Here is a 20264-nt window from a genome sequence, read left to right on the forward strand (position 1 = left end):
ATGCTGTTTGTTTTCTAAGCTGTCAACCAAACTGGAACTGATGATGATAGGAGGAAGATAACAAACAATAGAGAGAGAGCAAGTGCTGGGCAAGTCCCTGGCGAGTTAGCAACGCCCATCATAACTGCAAGCTACGGTATTTTTACAGGTTTTGCTGGCGTGACAGTTTCCCTTTAAAAGCCTTCAAAATCCTCCTGTTCGTCATCTGATATCATAAGTACATCAATGACATCTTGTGATACATTTGTAAGGCAGTCATCGTATGGATCGAATTCCGTATCAGATGGTGTGGTCTCAGCTTCGGCTTCCTCTTCATCTTGCCACAAGTAGTCGTCCTCCATACCATCTAATGAATTTGATATGCCACACTTCTTGAAAGACTTGATTACTGTTTCTGCATCAATATCATTCCAGGCTTTTATGACAAACTTGCACAAAACATCCAACTGTGGAGCACGCATCTTTCCTCCTTTTGTGAATGACTTTTCGCCGCTAACCATCCATTCACTCCACTGTTCTCGAATGCGATCTTTAAATGGCTTGTTTAGGCACACATCCAGTGGCTGTACCAACGATGTCAATCCTGCAGGAATAACTGCCGCATCTGTGTTTAGTCTTGCAAGCCTTTGCTTGGTGCTGGGAGTTAAATGAGCCCTGAACATATCCCACACCAGTAGACTACATTTTTGAATAAGTCCACCTGGTCGCCTGCTCCATACATTATCAAGCCATAGCTTTACCCCTTCTTCATCCATCCAGCTTTTTTCATTCATATGTACAAAACAACCAACAGGGAACTTGAGTTTCGGCATTGTTTTTCTTTTAAAAATAATCATTGGTCTCAGTTTGGCGCCATCAGCTGTGCATCCTAGTACCACTGTAAAACTGGACTTCTCATGTCCTGTTGTTTTAATTAAAATTGTTTTTTCACCTTTTTGATGGACAGTTTTATTTCCAGCCATATCAAAATTCATTGGAGTTTCATCCATATTTCCAATACTACTTAACGCATAGCCATGTTTAGTGGGCTGTTGTATTATGTATCGATGGAAACTATTTACTTTGCTATCAAGATCTGCAGGTAATTTTTGGGCAATTTTCGTCTTTTGCCTCAGTACCATATTATGCCTTTCCATGAATCTAGTACACCAGGATACAGTGGCCTTAAATCTGTTGCTGTGATCTGGGTTAGATTTGGCCCACTGAAGTGCAAACAAACGTATTTTATTTCGTGTCACTACATAACCATTTTGCCGATGCTCATTCACCATGTCTGCTACATGTTTTTCGAGTTCTGGCCAATGTGGGGTGCCTCTTCTTAATGCACACTTACCCCTTGGCATACTCTTTAATGCTTTTTCATTTGCTTTCCAGTCCCGAACCATCTTTTCTGTTACTCCATATTGTCTTGCAGCAGCGCAGTTATTATGTTCCATGGCAAAGTTTACAACTTTAAGTTTGAAACTGGCTTCATATTTCTTTCTTCTTGCTGGTGGAGCCATGATGGGGTTTTGACTGTTGGACATTTGTATACTGTACTGTATGTACTGGTGCTATACTGTATGAACAGGTACAGATACTGGTGCTGTACTGTATGTGGTACCCAGTATACAACAACCAGCCAATCACGGCAAGCGATGTACCTTACCGGCGATTGGCTGGTTGTTGTATACAAAGCCTGCTTCGATTGGTCAGCTCTCCCTGCCTGCCCAGCCCTCCCTGTCTCCAAGACTATCAGAGCGGTAGCGCAAACACGCCTCTTTCACCCGTCTGGCCCGCCCTTGTATCCTATTACCTCCTTCTCTGCCTCTCAGATCTCGCACATGCGCGCCTGCGCCGCTTCACTGCAGTCCTCAGGAGAGAGATCTGAGAGGCAGAGAAGGAGGTAATAGGATACAAGGGCGGGCCAGACGGGTGAAAGAGGCGTGTTTTTCTGGGCACAGCACCGCTCTCTCTCTTTTTGCCATACCCCGGGCGTCCCGGACGCCTGCAGCTTGCTCAGCCCTTGCTGCTTTCATGCGGCCGCGGCCGTTTTTGAGCTCCCCCCACCATATGCGGTGACCGCAGATTCTCCAGTCCGGCTCGGAAGTTTCAGCACTCGGCGTATAAGACGACCCCCGATTTTTGAGAAGATTTTCCTGGGTTACAAGGTCGTCTTATACGCCGGAAAATACGGTAATTTAAGGAACTGTGCATTCGCTTCCACTGAAGGGCTTATATTTAGAAGGTTTTGTAAAAAAAAACACTGCATGGTTTCTTGTAGACATATCAAAGAATTAAATAATGGAAATTTGTCCATGGTAGGTATATTAAGTGGTGGGGCAAAAATGTATGCATAGCTATAAAAGTAGATATAAATAAAATCCTACCCAGTAAAGCTCTCTGGTAAAGGAAGCAGGAAGAAAGAATATCTGAGAATGCATGACATAAATCCTTACCAGTCAATGAGCACAAGCTGAAAGTTGATGAAATCTGACACTACACCAAAATTGAATTTTTATTTAGAGCAAACCCAGAGCTTTTTCTAAAGAGGTATGGGAAAGATAACAACTGACTCTTTTGCAGAGTGTATCTAAAGTTCCTGCTCAATGAGTTATTTTGAGTAGCACACAGCTGCAGTCTTGATATTAAGAGTGTATATAGGGAATTCTGTTAAATCCATGCTTCAATCCTTCTTCTAGGAAGGAAATAATCTCAGTGGACTTCTATTTGTCCTATTACACTCCAGAATCTTTCACTGAAAATCAAACCCTTTTTCTTGGACAGGGAACTGAAAAGTAGTTTAACAAGTATTTGTAAAAACAAAAACAAACAACAATAAAACAAAAGAAAACACACACACCAAGGTAGCTGTCTGAATACTCTCATGTTTCTTTCTGCAAGAAAAAGTCCCCATTAACCTGCCTATTCAAGGGAAGAAAAAGTCAGTCTTCTGATGTACATGCAGCACTATCATTGACGTTAATGGAGGTGACCCACACATTCAAGGGCAAAATCTACTGCTCCCCACCACCTTTTTAATATATGTATCCATGTGCTACCTTATAATTTTATACATAAACCAAGATACATTCTACAGAGACACCAAGTTTGTTCCTATTTAAAGAAAAGAGTCACTCTCTAACATTTCCTTAGCTTAATTAGAATGTTATTTTGGAAATGGAAAGCTACAAAAAAGAAATAAGATTTTTTTCATTAAACTTACTTATCCATATCATTAATCATTTTGAAGATCATTAAATTCTTAAACAAAGCACAGGATACATTTAAAATATTCTCTTTTTCACTTTAACCCAATACAATTTTCAGAGACTTCTTCAATAATCAGTTTTTGAATTAACCATCCATGAAGAAAGGTCTTTGGCTTATTTTTGGCTGTCAACCTAATTTAACTTAAGCAGCACAAATCAAGGCACGATTAGCTGCCGAAAGCATAATTATTCACAGTAAAAATATATCTTGCTGTTGTGTATTGCATAGTATGACTTCTCTAATGACAGCTGAAGAGGCAAATTACATAGAGACAGTTCTGTTTTTTTCGTTTTTTATTTTTTTTTTACTTAAATGTACTTTTGGTAATTGGAAAACATTGCATGGGGGATTGCTCATGGATTGTTAGACTGAGGTTTTCATCTAAAGCTCCATCAGTCAAATCCAGTCCAGATGTGCAGTGAGAAAGAGTTATTACTGTTTGAAATATTTAGACTGTTTGGGACTGTTTGAAAGCTTTATAATAGACTATACAACATGAGTTAATTTAGATACGAGCACAAAAGTGCTCCTATCAGAAGTGCCCATCACTCCAGTCAATAAAGGAATGAGTGGACGTGGAGACTAAACTACTGTTTACAGAGTGCTTTACAAACATACGCAAAAAATGAACACAGAGAAGTGGATGAAACTGGGTACAACACCATTCATTGCAAAGAGATGCAACTGCTTACACCATAGTAAGAGAATCTCTTTTGGTGTTAACAGTCTCCATTGACTATGACAATTTACACCAGCAGAGGTCTCTGATCTCCAGAGCTGACAATCTAATTTAGACAAATAAAATAAAATGGGGAACAATAAAAAACAGTTCAGCATTGAGGCACATTGATTTGTAGCAATTACCTGCTCCAATGGACATGTAGAAAACTTCACTTTCCATGGCCATCATCCTGGCACATTTGACCAGCATTGAATTGACATTTTTCTTTTGAAAGAATAGAATCACTGAGAAACAAAACTCTATAAATAAATTTATAAAATACTTGCCTGAAACCCAAGGAGTTTTTCACTGGGCTTAATATGTCTCTGAAATTCACATTCTACGGGTTGTATCACTTTGATTCCATCTTCATAAAACACATAGAACATGTTCCCAATTCCCAGACCTTAGGAACAAAAACACATCTAAATGAACAAAATTAGACCCTAAGAAAACAACAACAAAAAATACACAACCAACTCCTCCTTTTGAACACAAGCCCTCACCATATCACTGCACCATATCACTGGTATGTAATCAATTTAATAATGTGCATGGTGTTAATAAAGCTAATCCTATGGGATCTTTTATTGTTTAGCTAAAACAAAAAAACTGATATTATTCAGGATTTCACATTCTCTCCCCCCTCGCCCCATGAGTAAGCCAGTGGGCTTCATGAACGCAGACATGGAAATAACGAGGAGTCCTTGTGGCACCTTAGAGACTAACAAATTTATTTGGGCATAAGCTTTTGTGGGCTAGAGCCCACTTCATCAGATACATGAAGTGAAAAATACAGGAGCAGGTATAAATACATGAAAGGGTGGGGGTTGCTTTACCAAGTGTGAGGTCAGTCTAACAAGATAAATCAATTAAAAGCAGGATACCAAGGGAGGAAAAATAGCTTCATTAATGAAAATGTAAATTATTTTTTTTTTTACTTTGGGATTAAATGAAAATAAATTCCACATATTTTTCACTTTTTCTTTTCTGAGGAATGAGTTCAAATAATTTCTATAAAACGTTAACAAATGTCCTGATTTTTAGTTATTCATTATTATATATCACATTTCTTTCAGTACTGTAAAGAAGATATTCTCTATTACATTTTACTGTAAAGTCATCGTGGAGGAAGAGGAGGCCTACTTTAATGCTAATTTGAACAAACACAAATGTTTATCCACTGTATAATCATAGAAATGTAGGTCTGGATGGGACTGTGAGAAGTCATCTAGTCCAGCACCCTGTGCTGAGACAGTACCAAGAATACCGAGACCATTCCTGACCGATGTTTGTCTAACTTGTTCTTAAAAATCTCCAGTATCAGGGATTCAACAACATCCCTTGGAAGCTTATTCCAGAGTTTAACTATACTTATAGTTACAAAAAGTTTTTCCTAATATCTAACCTAAATCTCCCCGATGCAGATTAACAGTATTACTTGTTGTTCTACCTTTAGTGAACATGGAGAACAACTGATCGCCATCCTTTTTATAAATGTATTAGAAGACTGTTATTAGGTCCCTCCCCCAGTCTTCTTTTTCAAGGCTAAATGTGCCCAGTTTTACTTTTCCTCTGAAGTCAGGTTTTCTAAATCTTTTTTTCATTTTTCTCTGAACTCTGCATTCTTTCCAATTTCTCTACATCTTTTCTAAAGTGTGGCATTCAGAACTGGACACAGTACTCCAGTTGAGGCTCCACCAGTGCCAAGTAGACCCCCTGTGTCTTACATACAACACTCTTCCCCCACGAATTATATTAGCTTTTTTCCCAATTGCATCACACTGCTGGCTCATATTCAATTTGTGATCCACTATGACCCCAGATCCTTTTCAGCAGTACTACTGTCTAGCCAGTTATTCCCCCTTCTGTAGTTGTGCATTTTATTTTTCTTTCCTAAGTATAGTACTTGTCTTCATTGAACTTCATTTTGTTGATTTCAGACCAATTTTCTAATTTGTCAAGGTACTTTTGAATTCTATTCCTGTACTCCAAAATGCTTGCAACCACTCCCAAATTCCTTTTATCCCACAAATTTTGTTAGCATACTCTCCACTCCTTTATCCAAGTCATTAATGAAAATATTGAATTGTACTGGACCCTGGACACACCCTATGGGATTAGATACATTCTCCTAGTTTGACAGTGAACCATGATAACCACTCTAAGTACAACCTTTCAACCAGTTGCTATGGGGGACCATGTGAAAAACCTTACTAAAATTAAGATATATCACGTCTACTGCTCCCCCCTCTCCACTAGGACAGTAACCAGGTAAAAAGAAAAGCAAATTAGGTGGTCTGGAATGATTTGGGCTTGACAAATCCAAGTTGGCTATTCCTTATAATCCTATGTAACCACCCTCTAGGAGGTTACAAAATGATTGCTTAATAATCTGTTCTACTATCTTTCCAGGTATCGAAGTTAGGCAATTGTTCTATAATTCCCCAGGTCCCCTTTGTTCCCCTTTTTAAACATAGATACTATGCCTGCCCTTCTCCAGTTGTCTGGGACCTTACCACATAATTGCTTCAAGGTCCAGATGCATCCATGCTGACCAATAACTACAACTGTGAGAGCTTGTATTAACTGTACTGTCAATACTCAACTCCATCAAGGCACAGCAGCAATAAGTAAATATCAGACTTAAAGGAAAGGTAAGGATGGTGGGAGTCTTGCAACAGTGTAGAAAGGGAGGAAAGACATACTTCCTCCTGGTGTTGCCTTTATTGGATGTCTGCTGTCAACTTCCTGCCAACTCCAATACTTGTTAAAGGCACAGGGACTGACCTGACAATAAGAGAACTGCCATTGGCCTGTGAGTGTTTGAGTATAGTTCCCACTCCACAAATAGAAGTCCTGGGGCTTCTAAAAGAGTCTGGGACATGTTTACTCTGTTCTCATCAGTCTACACACTGGTACATTATTTTTATTATTAATAACTATTGTTACAGAAGCAAAAAAATGTGGTAGGTACTCTGTAATCACAGAAGATGACAGAGGATCAGGCTTGAAATGTTTACGCTCAACTTATATTCAGAAGACAAAAAAGGGACCAATAATGTACTCAGTTCTATACAAGACAAGAAATGAGAGAGAAGCCTTTGCTAAAGTTGCAAAATAAGCTTGGAGGGTGATACACGTTAGATTCTCAGTCCCCACCAACTGAATCAAGAGCCCTAGTATGTGACTCTCAGTGTGGTCTTGGAAAACTCACTTGAACCCTCTGGGCCAGATTCCCACCTAGTGTACCTTGGCTTAGTTCCACTGAGGTCACTGGATTGGCAGGTTTATATCAGCTAAGGCTCTGGACCCCGTAAAATAGGGATGTTGAAAGAACTAGTTAATATCTGTAAAGCACTTTTGCAATATAAAGAATATGTGCTACGTTTTATTTTGTAATTAGGCCATTTCCAAGTCAAATGTTATATTCTGAACGTTGATTTCTATGGAACAGAAAATTCAATCACAAAAAATGTATTTGAGTGCCAGCCATCAACACCTACTGTGGCAAAAGAGCACTGTAGTACAGAGCAAAATCTGTGAGAAACTCAGCTACCATGAGTCTTTCACTGAAAGTAATTGAAAAAAAAACCAACCCTCATATTTATGGAAATATTTGAAAGTTTCCCTAGAACTTTAATTGAATATAGCGCTAGTCAGAGTTAAGACTAAAGGGTCATATTAACACTTCGGCTTCAGCATTTTCGCTTGTGTCTAGATATTGCTATGGTAAGTCATATTAAAGCACAGAATTCAGATCCTGCAAAATACCTATTATTGGAAGTAAACCTTAGAAGACAACAGTGTTCTAAACTGCACAAACACCTGATACTGCTTATGTCATAAAATGTATCCCTCAGAGAAGTTTCCAATCGGTCATGAAATTTTTCCCCAGAGTCACAACTTTATATCAAGAAGCAGCTGCTTTGTCTCATTAACTAATTAACCAATCAGAATTCTCTATTATTCTGGGAGCTGCACAAGATGACACTCTTGACAAATGATTCACACCATGCGGTCAAAATTCTAACTACAGATAGGCTGAATGATGAAAGATTTATAACATCAACAGGACAAGTTAAGGGCAAAGCAATAGCCTGGATTCTAACTCTGAGTTTCCTTGTTCCTATGCATTTAACCCTTAACATTACACAAGTGTAGGTTAAATACAAACAATAAAATAGTTGTTGTAAATAATTAATTTGCCCCAAAATAAAGAAAAGCAGTTGACAATGGCATGCTTATATAAAGGCATTCAAATACCATGATATTAAAAAAAAAAAGCACTGCAAATGGAAAGATAATTACTAGAACTACTGACGGCTAACAAGAAATGTAATAGGCACAAAAAAAAATATCATAGTATAGAAAAAATAATGTGTTAATACCTTCCTCTCGCCACAATATGTTTGCAACTGCAGCATGTAAGAGAGAGAAAGAACAGAAGAGACAAATGAACAAGAAAAAAAAAACATGAAATGGTATATCAGTCCCTGAAATAATTATGATGCTACATTTTCTGGCTCATAAACTAAAGAACTTGTATATACAAAATACAGTCAATTTCCCAAAAGTTTCATATCAAACTATTGTACTTCCAAAATGGGAAAAGCAACTACTTATCCATGCTTGTTGTTGATGTATTTTTTGCAATTAACATTTCTAGCCTTTTATTAATAAAGAGTGTGTTTAATATTCCATTACTAACAACAAATCTCAAGTTCATGTTCATAGAAATATAGATAAGATTATATCTGAAGATAATTTGCATCTATTGTTTTTAGTGCAAGTAATGAATTTTGAAGAATTATTCATTTTAGAAAAAAGTGATGAGACAGACACACACACACACACACACACTTAAGAACATATTTATAAGAGGCACTTACAAATCATTCTTACTTCTATTCTGCTGTAACATGAGTCTTGATACTTCGAAGTTAATAGTATATTTGCCATTGATCGGCAGGCAGTGATCGATCCAGCGGAGATTGATTTATCGCATCTAGTCTAGACATGATAAATCAACCCCCGAGCACTCTCCTGTTGACTCCTATACTCCAGTGCCACGAGAGGCGCAGGCAGAGTCAACGGGGGAGCGGCAGCAGTCGCTCACTGCGGTGAAGACATCACAGTAAGTCAATCTAAGTACGTCGACTTCATCTACGTTATTCACGTAACTTAGATCAATCCTGCCCCCCCCCCAACATAGACCAGGGCTTTATGGGGCAAACACACATGACTTGTGAGTTACATTTACATGACATCTTTAGCTAGAATTGAAATTCTTGCTTTAAGTGTTTGGATTTTAGACATGTGGGATGGAGAAAAATTAATTATACAAATGCTGTTATCCCTTCCATTTAGGTGGGATAGAATGTACCTAAATAGAACTATATATGTCTAAATATGGGGGGAGGGATAGCTCAGTGGTTTTAGCATTGGCCTGCTAAACCCAGGGTTGTGAGTTCAATCCTTCAGGGGGCCACTTAGGAATCTGGGGCAAAATCAGTACTTGGTCCTGCTAGTGAAGGCAGGGGGCTGGACTCGATGACTTTTCAAGGTCCCTTCCAGTTCTAGGAGATGGGATATCTCCATTAATTTATTTAAAATTTAAAATTTATTTATTTAAAATTTAAAGCACAACCTGCAGTGGAAGAAACAAATCAAACAAACACACAGACACCTTGAAAAACAGTTGTCCTCACAAATATATACAAATTTCAAGGAAAAGGAACGGAAGAAAGAGAAAGCAAAAGATTTTGTAAGCCCTGGAGAATGCCATTAGACTTTTTACTAAGTTCATGATTCAGAGGCTCTGGAAAACATGACAGTTGGGTTTTTCCTATTATCTTATTGCCTGCCTCCTCATTGTATTTCACAAACTGTCTCTCTTAGTAGTACTGACTTGCTGTATGACCTTAGCCATAGTACTTAAACTCACTGTCTTTCAATTTCCCCATCTGCACTAGAGGAGGAGAACATTTATTCACATTCAGCACTTTCAGATCTATGGATGAAGTTTTCTATATAAGTGTAAATTAGTAGTAGCAATAGTGAAATGTAGCACTATTAAATTTTGGAGTCAAAGCTTCACTCTTCTACATGAGAGCATACATTATTAACATATTACCTGATTAATGTTTATTAGCTTTATAAGTGTTTAATTTTTGTGCCTTTGTTAATTGCCCCTTTTGCATATAGTAACTTCAAACTCCCAACACTGTAATATCTTCAAGATGTGACCCATTGATGTGTTATACACTACAAATGGCTAATAATAATTTTGGTCCTGATTCTGCCACCCTTTATTCACATTATGACGTTTCTATATAAGGGGGCAGATCCTTCTCAGTTGGTTTAAATTGTGACAGAGCCACTGGAATCAAAATTGAGTCATAGCAATTTAAAATCTATCTGTATATGCTTTCAATAATTTATTTTTATATTTGCTCTTTTGAAGTCAGGTTGGCTTCTTATTTCAAAAAGAGATTGACTTCAGTGGAGTTATGACAATTTACACCAGCTCAGGGTCTGTCCCTAGGTATCCTGCTGCTTTCAGTGAGACTATCTGCAGAGTAAATTACTACCCAGCAACAGTGAGGAGGGCAGAAAAGGGCTCTATGTTTACAGCATAAAATGAGCTGGGCTTGCAGTGTGATATTACATTGGAAATGACGAACACGGTAGTTAATATGCCTCTGTTAGTGTAAGGTACAATACTTTTTACTTGGCTACTCATGTGTAAGCAATTTGGCTGTTCTGCTAAATGATATTTCTTTTGTCCTTGTGTAAAAGGGTTTAATAGTTTGCAACAGATCTAGTCCTTTTGCTATAAACTGCATTCATGTAGGGATGGAAGATTAACTTGGTGTCTTATTGACTGATTCTCTTTGTGAAGAAAGAAGAAAGAAACCAAGTTGACATAAAGAGAGCAGATCTATCTATCTATCTATCTATCTAAACAATTGAGAGGGTATAAAATATAGATTTTAAATTGTGTTACTCCAAATAATGGAGAGAAAAAGGTTGGATTTGGATTTTTTTTTCTCTACTTAAAGAAAATTTTCAATTAGATATAGTCCTGCTGCTATAGAGCCAAGCTTCCCCTTTTCTGCACAGGAAGGTGAGAGCTGGTGTACCTATAGAGAGAAGGAAGTACAGCCAATAAAGTGTTACCCTTCCCTTTAACTCCTTAGAAGCCCCTCTTTGCAAACAACCTGCAGCATAGCCTCTTCACATGCAGGGGATAGCAGCATGAACTTAAGGAGGAGGCGGGGGTGCAAAACAAGAAAAAGCACTCTACACGTCATATACCCCCAGTAACTCAATCTTTACAAGAAACAAACAAACAAACATGGTAGTTAACACCCCAGCAATTAACTGCCCTTTGTACATCTGCAGCGGGGTAGGGCACAAATAGGGATCCAGAGAGCAGCATAGATGAGCAGGGTGTCCTTGCAGAGGCACTAGGATAGTGTGGCTGGAGACGATTATGCATGAACATTCAGTATCTGCAGCATTTGTGGGCTCAATTTCCCTATGTAATGTTATGCAGGGTCTCTCTGCAAGACTTAAAAGCTGTCTCCCTAGAGCAAATTGGAGGGATTTTTTAAAAAAAGTAGTTTTCCTCTCCAAAGATTTTCTTAAGGACAGCATGTGACCCAAATGTATTCAAGGCCTCCTGCTCTGAGCTGTAACTCCTGCATTTGAACAATAAAAAGGTGGAAGTGGGGGCATGAGATAAAAGAAAATTAAAACCATTCCCCCAATTATTTCAACATGTAAGGACATGACATTAGCAAATGCATGACCTCTAAGACATTCAATACAGAATACAAATAATCTGGTTAATACAAAATGATATATATGGTTTCTAGACTTGTTATACAAGACAAAAAATGAAGAAAGGGAAAAAAAACCCTCAGCTTTAGAAAAACTGACTTACTAGCTTGAAAATACCACAACATACCTGATAAACTGTAGTGGGACGAAGATTTAGCATTGCTTTTTGAAACTGCACCTTGGATGTGAAATACAGATTTCACAGATTTTAAGAGTGGACCATTGTCACCATCTAATCTAACCTCATGGATAGCACAGGCCAAAGACACTGACCCAATATGTTATAGCTCAAATAGAAGTTAAGGAAGATATCCAGTCCTAATAAAGATTCCAAGAATGGAGGATCCACCACATCTGCACTACAGATGAAAGGCACTACAAGGCACTTCAGATTCTATTTTTAACAAAAACTAATCACTCAGCCATATCCCAATACTCAACTCTTGCATTTTTATTAGGCTCAAGGTGGAAAAAATGCATGATTATAAGTAATATCATAGATGAAAATTCTTCTCATGTATTAAAATGGAGAATTGCCATGTTCCAAGCATGTCTTTTTTGTGTCAAGAAATGCATTATGTAATGCATTAAAACCAGGGCTTTGGAGCAGAGACCGGAGCTGGAGCAGGAGCTGGAGCTGGAGTGCGGAGCTGCAGGTTTTTGCCTGGAGCTGGAGCGGAGCCAGAGCACAGCTCCAAAGCCCTGATTAAAACTACTTCTTATTAATCAGTTACATATTTACAATATACAATAATTAAATAGTAATAGATCCAGAACTTTTTCCCTTGAACAAGAAGTGTTCTTAACATAATCAGAAACCTCCACAATAGGCCAGAGAAGCTCTGAATGGCTAGCAAAACACACATACTCAGTAGTTACAAAAGATGACTTATAAGTAAAGAAAATGCAGTGTAACTACAAATTATAAATATATTTCTATGCTTTTGTGGTGGGCACCATTTTCCCAACACCTGACCATAAATTACTAACATGCATTTTTAAAACCTATTTTTCAATTGTTCAGCCTTCTATTCATCTTCCTTCTTTGGTGGCCACTGCTCTTTCTCTCTTTATGGAAGGCAGCTATACAGCTCTCATAAATATACCATTAGCATTTCACAGATTGTCTGAGATGAATCTTCTTATACAATGCAGCTTCTTATACCCTCTGAACAGAAAGAAAAATAACATGCTACTCCTAGGAGAGGGTGCTAGAACATTGTTCTCAAAATGAAGTCTCCTGTAACCTACTACACTGTGCTGCCACCAAACTGTTGTCATTATAGTCACTCCGCCATAAGAGCTCCTTAAAACAGCCAAAATACAAACTTCAAATGATGTGCCACATTATCAAAGTGGCACCCTCCTGTGGCCCCTCCAGACACAATTCACCCCACTGTGGGTCTGTGCTGGTATGTCTCTATTTTGATAAGGTCCGGTGTAGTGGTGCATTGGCTTGCTAGCCAGAGTACCCCTCAGTCCTACGACTTTCAGAGCATAAATATTAAAAGGTAATCAGGAATCTCTAACTCGATTCAAAACAGGGTCATCCCACAAACCTTTGGTGGGGCCCCACCCTTCCATTCAGGGCTGGTCTCCCAAACAGTCTGTTCTTCTGCCAGTGACCTTGCCTCTCACCCCTGCCACTCCATTTAGTCTGGTCTACCTTTCTAGGAGGGCAGGTCTGGCTGCCAAGCAAACTCCATCTCAAGGCTGCAACCAGAATTCTCTTCCATCAGGAGAGGCCTTACCCTCCTTCCTCATCAACAGTGAATTAGGCTAGTTCTCCTTTTAGCTCTCCTTTCCACATCTAAGATTGGCTACAGGGGTAGTGGGGTAGGACCATATGGATTCTCAGGCTTTCCCCAATCCTTTCATTAGCAGTGGAGAGCTTGCTAGCATCCTTAAAGCCCTCACTGCCAGTATGGGACCTCTCTGCTCCATCACATGATATTACAATGTCCTAATTTTCTTCTTTATATTGAAATGGTAGAGCAGGGGTCGGCAACGTTCGGCACGCAGCTCATCAGGGTAAGCACCCTGGCGGGCCGGGCCAGTTTTATTTACCTGCTGACGCGGCAGGTTCGGCCGATCGCAGCCCCCACTGGCCGCGGTTTGCCGTCCCGGGCCAATGGGGGCGGCAAGAAGCCGCGGCCAGGACATCGCTCACCCACGCCGCTTCTCGCCGCCCCCATTGGTCCAGGACGGTGAACCGCGGCCAGTGGGGGCCGCGATCGGCCGAATCTGCCACGTCAGCAGGTAAATAAAACTGGCCCAGCCCACCTGGGTGCTTATCCTGGCGAGCCGCATGCCGAACGTTGCCGACCCCTGTGGTAGAAGATGGGAAAAAAAATGATGGGATCTTTCTTGATTGTTTCTCATATGACTTGAAATTCAACAATTTTGCAGTTGAATTAACAATTTCCTTTTGCCAACATAACTGGATCATCATATTGCCAGCAATCAATAAGTAGTATACTATGTTTCAGAAGAAAACACAGGGTGAGGCCACTGAGAATCAGAAAAAGTCACTTGTTTTTTATAAAAAAATGCTCTTTCATGTTTTCCATAGAACAGTTTTACCTCTTGACTCACATGCTTCAATGGCCATCATCTAAAAAATAGCTGGTGACCTTTATCTATTAGCTTTTATCTTCACTGAAGTATTGTCATTTTTTTTCTGGACCTATATTATGCAGCTTGTGATTAAATAAGCTTTCCTTCCCTCTCCATTGGTTTTTCTAATCACAGGGCTAAACAAAACATTTTCAATACCATTTTGTTGCTTTGGTTCTAATGTAGACTAAGTGGAAATCAATTGAAAGCTTAAGCTTAGAAAAGTTTCTAGAATCACTATAGTGGCTGAACATTTTAATTCAAAACAGCCTCATAAAAGGGAGGGGGGAACCTTAACAAAAGAGACACCAAATTCTCTTCTGGGTTTGCATACTAATCTAGTAAGAAATAAATTGTTTCAACATTGCCATTTATGATATTAAATTAAAAGGTTTCAAACTGAACATCCATTTGTGGAAACCTGGCAAGTGGAGAAAAAACAATGATCTCTCCTGACACCTTATGAAATACAACTCAAACTCAAATTTCTGGATCTCTAACTTCTCAAAATAGGGTGACCAGACGTCCCGATTTTATCGGGACTGTCCCGATATTTCCTTGTTTGTCCCGCGTGGACACTGGACAAACAAGGAAATGCCCCGGAGCCTAGAGCCCGGAAGTACTCGCACCCCCCCCCGCCCCGACTCCGCCCCCTCCTCCCCCGATTGGCTCCCTCCCCGAATCCCCGCCTCTTCCCCGGGCTCACCATTCCCCCTCCCTCCACAAGCGCTGGAGGGAGGCCCGGGAGACGCAGGGGAAGCGCGGGGCCGGGGTGAGTAACAGTCTGGCCTGGCCCCGAGCAGGCAGGACTCAGTTGGGTGGTTGGGAGAGGAGGGGGGCGACCCGTGGGGCCAGTCGGCGGCTGTTGTTGTCCCCCCGGGCAGCGGGACTCGGGAGCAGCCGCTGCTGCAGCTCCCACTGCTGCGGGGGAGGAAGCGGCCATGGCGCTCCGCGGCTGCGGCGCCTCCGAACCCCCCGAGCCGGGGCCTGCTGCAGGGACCCAGCAGCGCGTACGCTGGGTCCAGCCCCTGGCCAGTCGCGTCTGGGCTGCTGCCCAGCTAATGCTATCCCGCGGCGGCCCCGGGGCGGAGGCATCGGCAGCCCAGCCCAGCCCCGTTCGTTCCCCTGCGGGACGGGGGGGTTGGGGCCTGCTGCCCCCACTCCGGGGCCGCCGCGGGATAGCACCAGCTGGGCAGCAGCCCAGACGCTGGCCAGGGACTGGGCGCAGCGTACGCGCTGCTGGGTCCCCGCAGCAGGCCCCGGCTCGGGGGGTTCGGGGGCACCAGAGCTGCAGCCGCGGAGCGCCATGGCCGCTTCCTCCCCCCGTGGCAGTGGGAGCTGCAGCAGCGGCTGCTCCCGAGTCCCGCTGGCCGGGGGTGAGAACAGCCGCCGCCTGGCCCCGCGGGCCGCCCCCCTCCTCGCCCTACCACCCAACTGAGTCCTGACTGCAAGGGACCAGGCCGGACTGTTACTCACCCCGGCCCCGCGCTTCCCCTGAGTCTCCCGGGCCTCCCTCCAGCGCTTGCGGAGGAAGGGGTTTTTTTTTTGGCCCCGCCCCCCGCCACGCCCCCCCCCCCCCCCCGCGTCACCCCCCCCTCCCCTGCATCCCGATATTTGTCTTGGGTGATCTGGTCACCCTATCTCAAAATGCCTTTCTATAGTTTGCATTTATTAAGAATATATTAACTGACAAATTGATGGTGAATCAACAGTTTCATTTTGCAGGGGTACATGCCTAATTTTCATTATGTCAATACACGTCATCTGTTTCTTTATCCCCCTTATTAGAGACTATCCCCAGAAGTTCCTCTGCCTAGTATTATTAATTCCAATAGACTGATGGATTGATACACATACACTAGCACCACAACTCAGGTAACCTCCTTTCGCATTAACCCAACAACCTTGGGTGCCTGGTCAGGATATCCACTGAGAATTCCTCCTACTGGCTCTGCTGCTGCTCAAGGGTAGGAAGGGGATTCTGTAGAGTTGGCTTCTAAAGGCAGTAATTCCAAACATTTTCATTAATTGTGATCATGAGTTCATACCACATGAATTTCAATTTAAAGGCTGGATTCAAAACCATCAGGTTTCATTTGGTTTCCTTCTGACCATTTAAACCCATGCAGTTTGCAATATTTCTAAATGAACCCAATTTGAGTTTTGGCTTAGTCATGAAACCAGAAACCAGGTGAGAATTTTTGCATATATTTAGTTTTTTTGTAAAAAGAAGAACAGGAGGACTTGTGGCACCTTAGAGACTAACAAATTTATTAGAGCATAAGCTTTCGTGGACTACAGCCCACTTCTTCGGATGCATATAGAAGAAGTGGGCTGTAGTCCACGAAAGCTTATGCTCTAATAAATTTGTTAGTCTCTAAGGTGCCACAAGTCCTCCTGTTCTTCTTTTTGCGGATACAGACTAACACGGCTGCTACTCTGAAACCTAGTTTTTTTGTGTTATCTTTAGATAGTGTAACCAAGTATAACAAGCAACAGAGGGTCCTGTGGCACCTTTAAGACTAACAGAAGTATTGGGAGCATAAGCTTTCGTGGGTAAGAACCTCACTTCTTCAGATGCAAGATGCAGACTTGGATCTGAAGAAGTGAGGTTCTTACCCACGAAAGCTTATGCTCCCAATACTTCTGTTAGTCTTAAAGGTGCCACAGGACCCTCTGTTGCTTTTTACAGATTCAGACCAACACGGCTACCCCTCTGATACAAGTATAACAAAAATGTCATTTCAGTGATAGCGGTGCATATTATGACACACATAATCTTGCTGGCAAGAGATTAAATATTCACATCTTTTAGTGAACCTGACTTTTCAGAGGTAAAATAGATCTGATGCTTGTCACTGATATTAGACAGCAATACACTGCTCTCTTTTATTTACTTTCTGTATGTGCTGGCAGTGGGTTCACATGGCTTCTGATTGGTGGCTAAAACAAATTAAATAGAACATTTACAATTTTGCTTACAGTGTTAGCCACCCCAACAGACACTGGCTAAGGCTTGCCTTTTCAGAGTATTTTCTTCTGAAAAATATGAATAGCTGCCCTTATGTCATGAGTGAGGAATCCTGATTTCTGCTCCCAACTCTTTCCCAGATTTCCTGTGCTATACTGGGTAAGTTTCTTAATCTGTGGTACAGGTTTCCCATAATACTTTTTTAAATTACGTGTTTCTGAATTTCCTCATTACCATTTAGTTTCCCTTTATTGGAATTTTGGATAAATTTAATAGTGATATCAGATCCTAATTCAGATTTTCTCAGGACTCACATCTACCAATGTTATGGTCAAATACTGCTCTTCATCCATGGTGAAACTCATATTAATATAAATGAAATGTTCATGTGTGGTCTCAGAGCAACATATGGCCAGGGCTGGTTCCTGGCACCAGCAAAGCAGGCAGGTGCTTGGGGCGGCCAATGGAGAGGGGCGGCACATCTGGCTCTTCGGCAGCGGGTCCCTCAGTCCCTCTCAGATGGAAGGGCCTGCTGCCGATCGCAGCTTTTTGTTCGCGGCTTTTTGTTGTTGTTGTAGGGGGGGTTTTGGCCGCTTGGGGCAGCAAAAACGCTGGAGCGGGCCCTGCATATGGCCCTAAAGATTCATTTCTAGGCACGTTTCAGGCCTGTCTCCATAGTACTGTATAAATGAGTACAGACATCATGAGTGAATTTTAGGAAGGTAGTTGCAATACACTTTTACTGCTCCCTGTTATAGCTATAAGAGTAATTGTTGAGAAATAATGTCATTTTGGGGAGAGTCATTCTCTGCTTGATTCATATGGTGATAACTCTCATAGGCAACAGCTGCACATAGATATACACCCATCAAGAAGAAACCATATCCCTAATGGTATAGTTTGTTCTGGGACTTCTAAAATAAACACGATACTCCTAAGTGATAGGGACAATGTTGTGTCATTAATAATTCTTGGTACTGGAATAAAACAATGCACCTTCTAAAAAAGAACCATGACTTATTTCAATTCATATTCATGTGATAGAATACATCTAACAAAGTAAGCCTGACTCTTTTGTTCTATTAGCATCATCTCAGATTTAAGAGAAAAAAAGAAATGATGCTGCTCTCCCTTCATGTGATACATGCTTTGATTTCATCTTGGAGTATATTAAAACCAATTATCTAACATCTATTGTCCTGACTAATTATTAAGCTTTTACTTATCAGTTAAAATGTCACAACTGCCACATTACTTCCTCTGATTATATTGCTCAGAGGAGAAGGTTGTTTGATTTTAATTTTTCATAATTATATCTTGAGATAGTGTAACAAAGCATAGCAAAGATGACATTTCAGCGATAGGTGTGCATATTATGACACAAATAATTTTTCTGTAATATTCACATCTTTCCGTGAAACTGACTTTTTAGGGGTAGGATAGTTCTGGAGTTCATCATAATTGTTCGTGAGCTGTACACTGCTCTCTTATTTGTTTTCTGTAAGTTCTGGTAGTGATCCAACCTGAATTCCTTTGTCGTAGCACATTAACACACATATAATGTACATGAAAATAATCTGAAAGTTTATCCTTATTTAACCTTTGAATACTAGCCATAAAATGAAATGCCAGCATAAATTATCTCCAAAGAAATTAGGTAAATAGGTATCACTGAGTATGAGAGTCGACAGGGAGATTCCATTAAAGGTGCATAAAGCCTTGCAGGGAAACTTTAGGCAATAAATCATAGTCAAAAAGCTTTTAGTCTTATTCCAAATTCTAGGCAGCGGAGATGCCCGGTTGCTTATGATGGCCATAAACCTCTCAAGTCAGTAGTATTCAGATCACATAACCTCTTGTTAGGTGATAAGACTATGACATTACTTCCAAAAAGGCATTGTGTTAGAAATAGATCTATTTAATGGCATGGAAAAGGCATATTATTTTTTAAATACAGCCCCAAGACACAGAAAGCATGAGGCAGATAATTTTCAGCTTCCTCTGGGTGAGCAGATGAAAGGTTTTATAGAAAAAGTTGCTTCATGGAATGTGACTTTGTCACAGTGGATAAAGTGAGTACATGGGAAGCTGTAATTGATGTTAAAGAATCAAAACTGCTTGATAAACTTTTAAAAAGGTCATCAAATATTCTTAAACTGCTTCAGAAATACCATAATGATATTATGTGACAAATTTCTAACTCACTAGATTATCAGGTACATCTCTTACATGAAAATTTAGATCTAGGCTGTAAATTAATTAAAAAAATAATTAAAGAGACACTGTTCAATTTAGATCCGACATTTGTTTTGTAAAACAAACTTCAAGAAAGTTTGAAAGCAATAGAAATGTTGCCATGATTTAAAAAACAAACTTAAAATCAACTGGTTCAGTTGAATTTAAAAGAGCACATATATTTTCCTTATCTGCAAGTTAAAAATTCACTCAGTTTTGCCAATGCAACTAGATACATTTCACTTGCATATGCAATATTCAGCGAATGTGCAATGACCCAACAATGAAACTGACCAAAGGCAAGTGAAATGTATCTAGTTGCATTGTGAAAACTGAGTGAATAGCAAAAATTAAACAGAAAAATATATTAAAGGATTTTTGTTTAAAATATTGTTAATAATTTATTAGTAAGCTAGGTAATTTTTTTTAATACATGACAATTAGTATTGAAAGTGTCCCTTTGGTATACACTTTCTTCTGTCTTTAATGCTCATTCTTTTACTCTATCTATAGTATACTGCCAGCTTATCTTTTCCCCTCCCTAACTAATCTATTCCACACTCCTAAATATGTGATTAATACTACTCTACTTCTGTAACTTTCTAACCTGATTTGAGTTTC

At 40.3% G+C, this 20264-nt stretch overlaps 1 protein-coding gene across 6 annotated transcripts in view; it reads right to left on the reverse strand.

Moving 5' to 3' along the window:
• FSTL5 (follistatin like 5) overlaps positions 1-20264 on the reverse strand; it is a 639703-nt gene that overhangs the window by 76404 nt on the left and 543035 nt on the right. For 3 of the 6 annotated variants that reach the window (XM_065596497.1, XM_005299296.5, XM_005299297.5), the window contains 2 exons: positions 8365-8391; positions 4261-4379 (listed from right to left, as the gene is read on the reverse strand). In XM_065596497.1, the coding sequence (XP_065452569.1) occupies positions 4261-4379; positions 8365-8391 (146 nt within the window). The remainder of the gene's footprint in view (positions 1-4260; positions 4380-8364; positions 8392-20264) is intronic. The other 3 variants (XM_065596498.1, XM_005299299.5, XM_065596499.1) reach the window with 1 other exon arrangement.

This window comes from Chrysemys picta, chromosome 5, assembly GCF_011386835.1.
Source record: "Chrysemys picta bellii isolate R12L10 chromosome 5, ASM1138683v2, whole genome shotgun sequence".
Lineage (NCBI taxonomy): Eukaryota > Metazoa > Chordata > Testudines > Emydidae > Chrysemys > Chrysemys picta.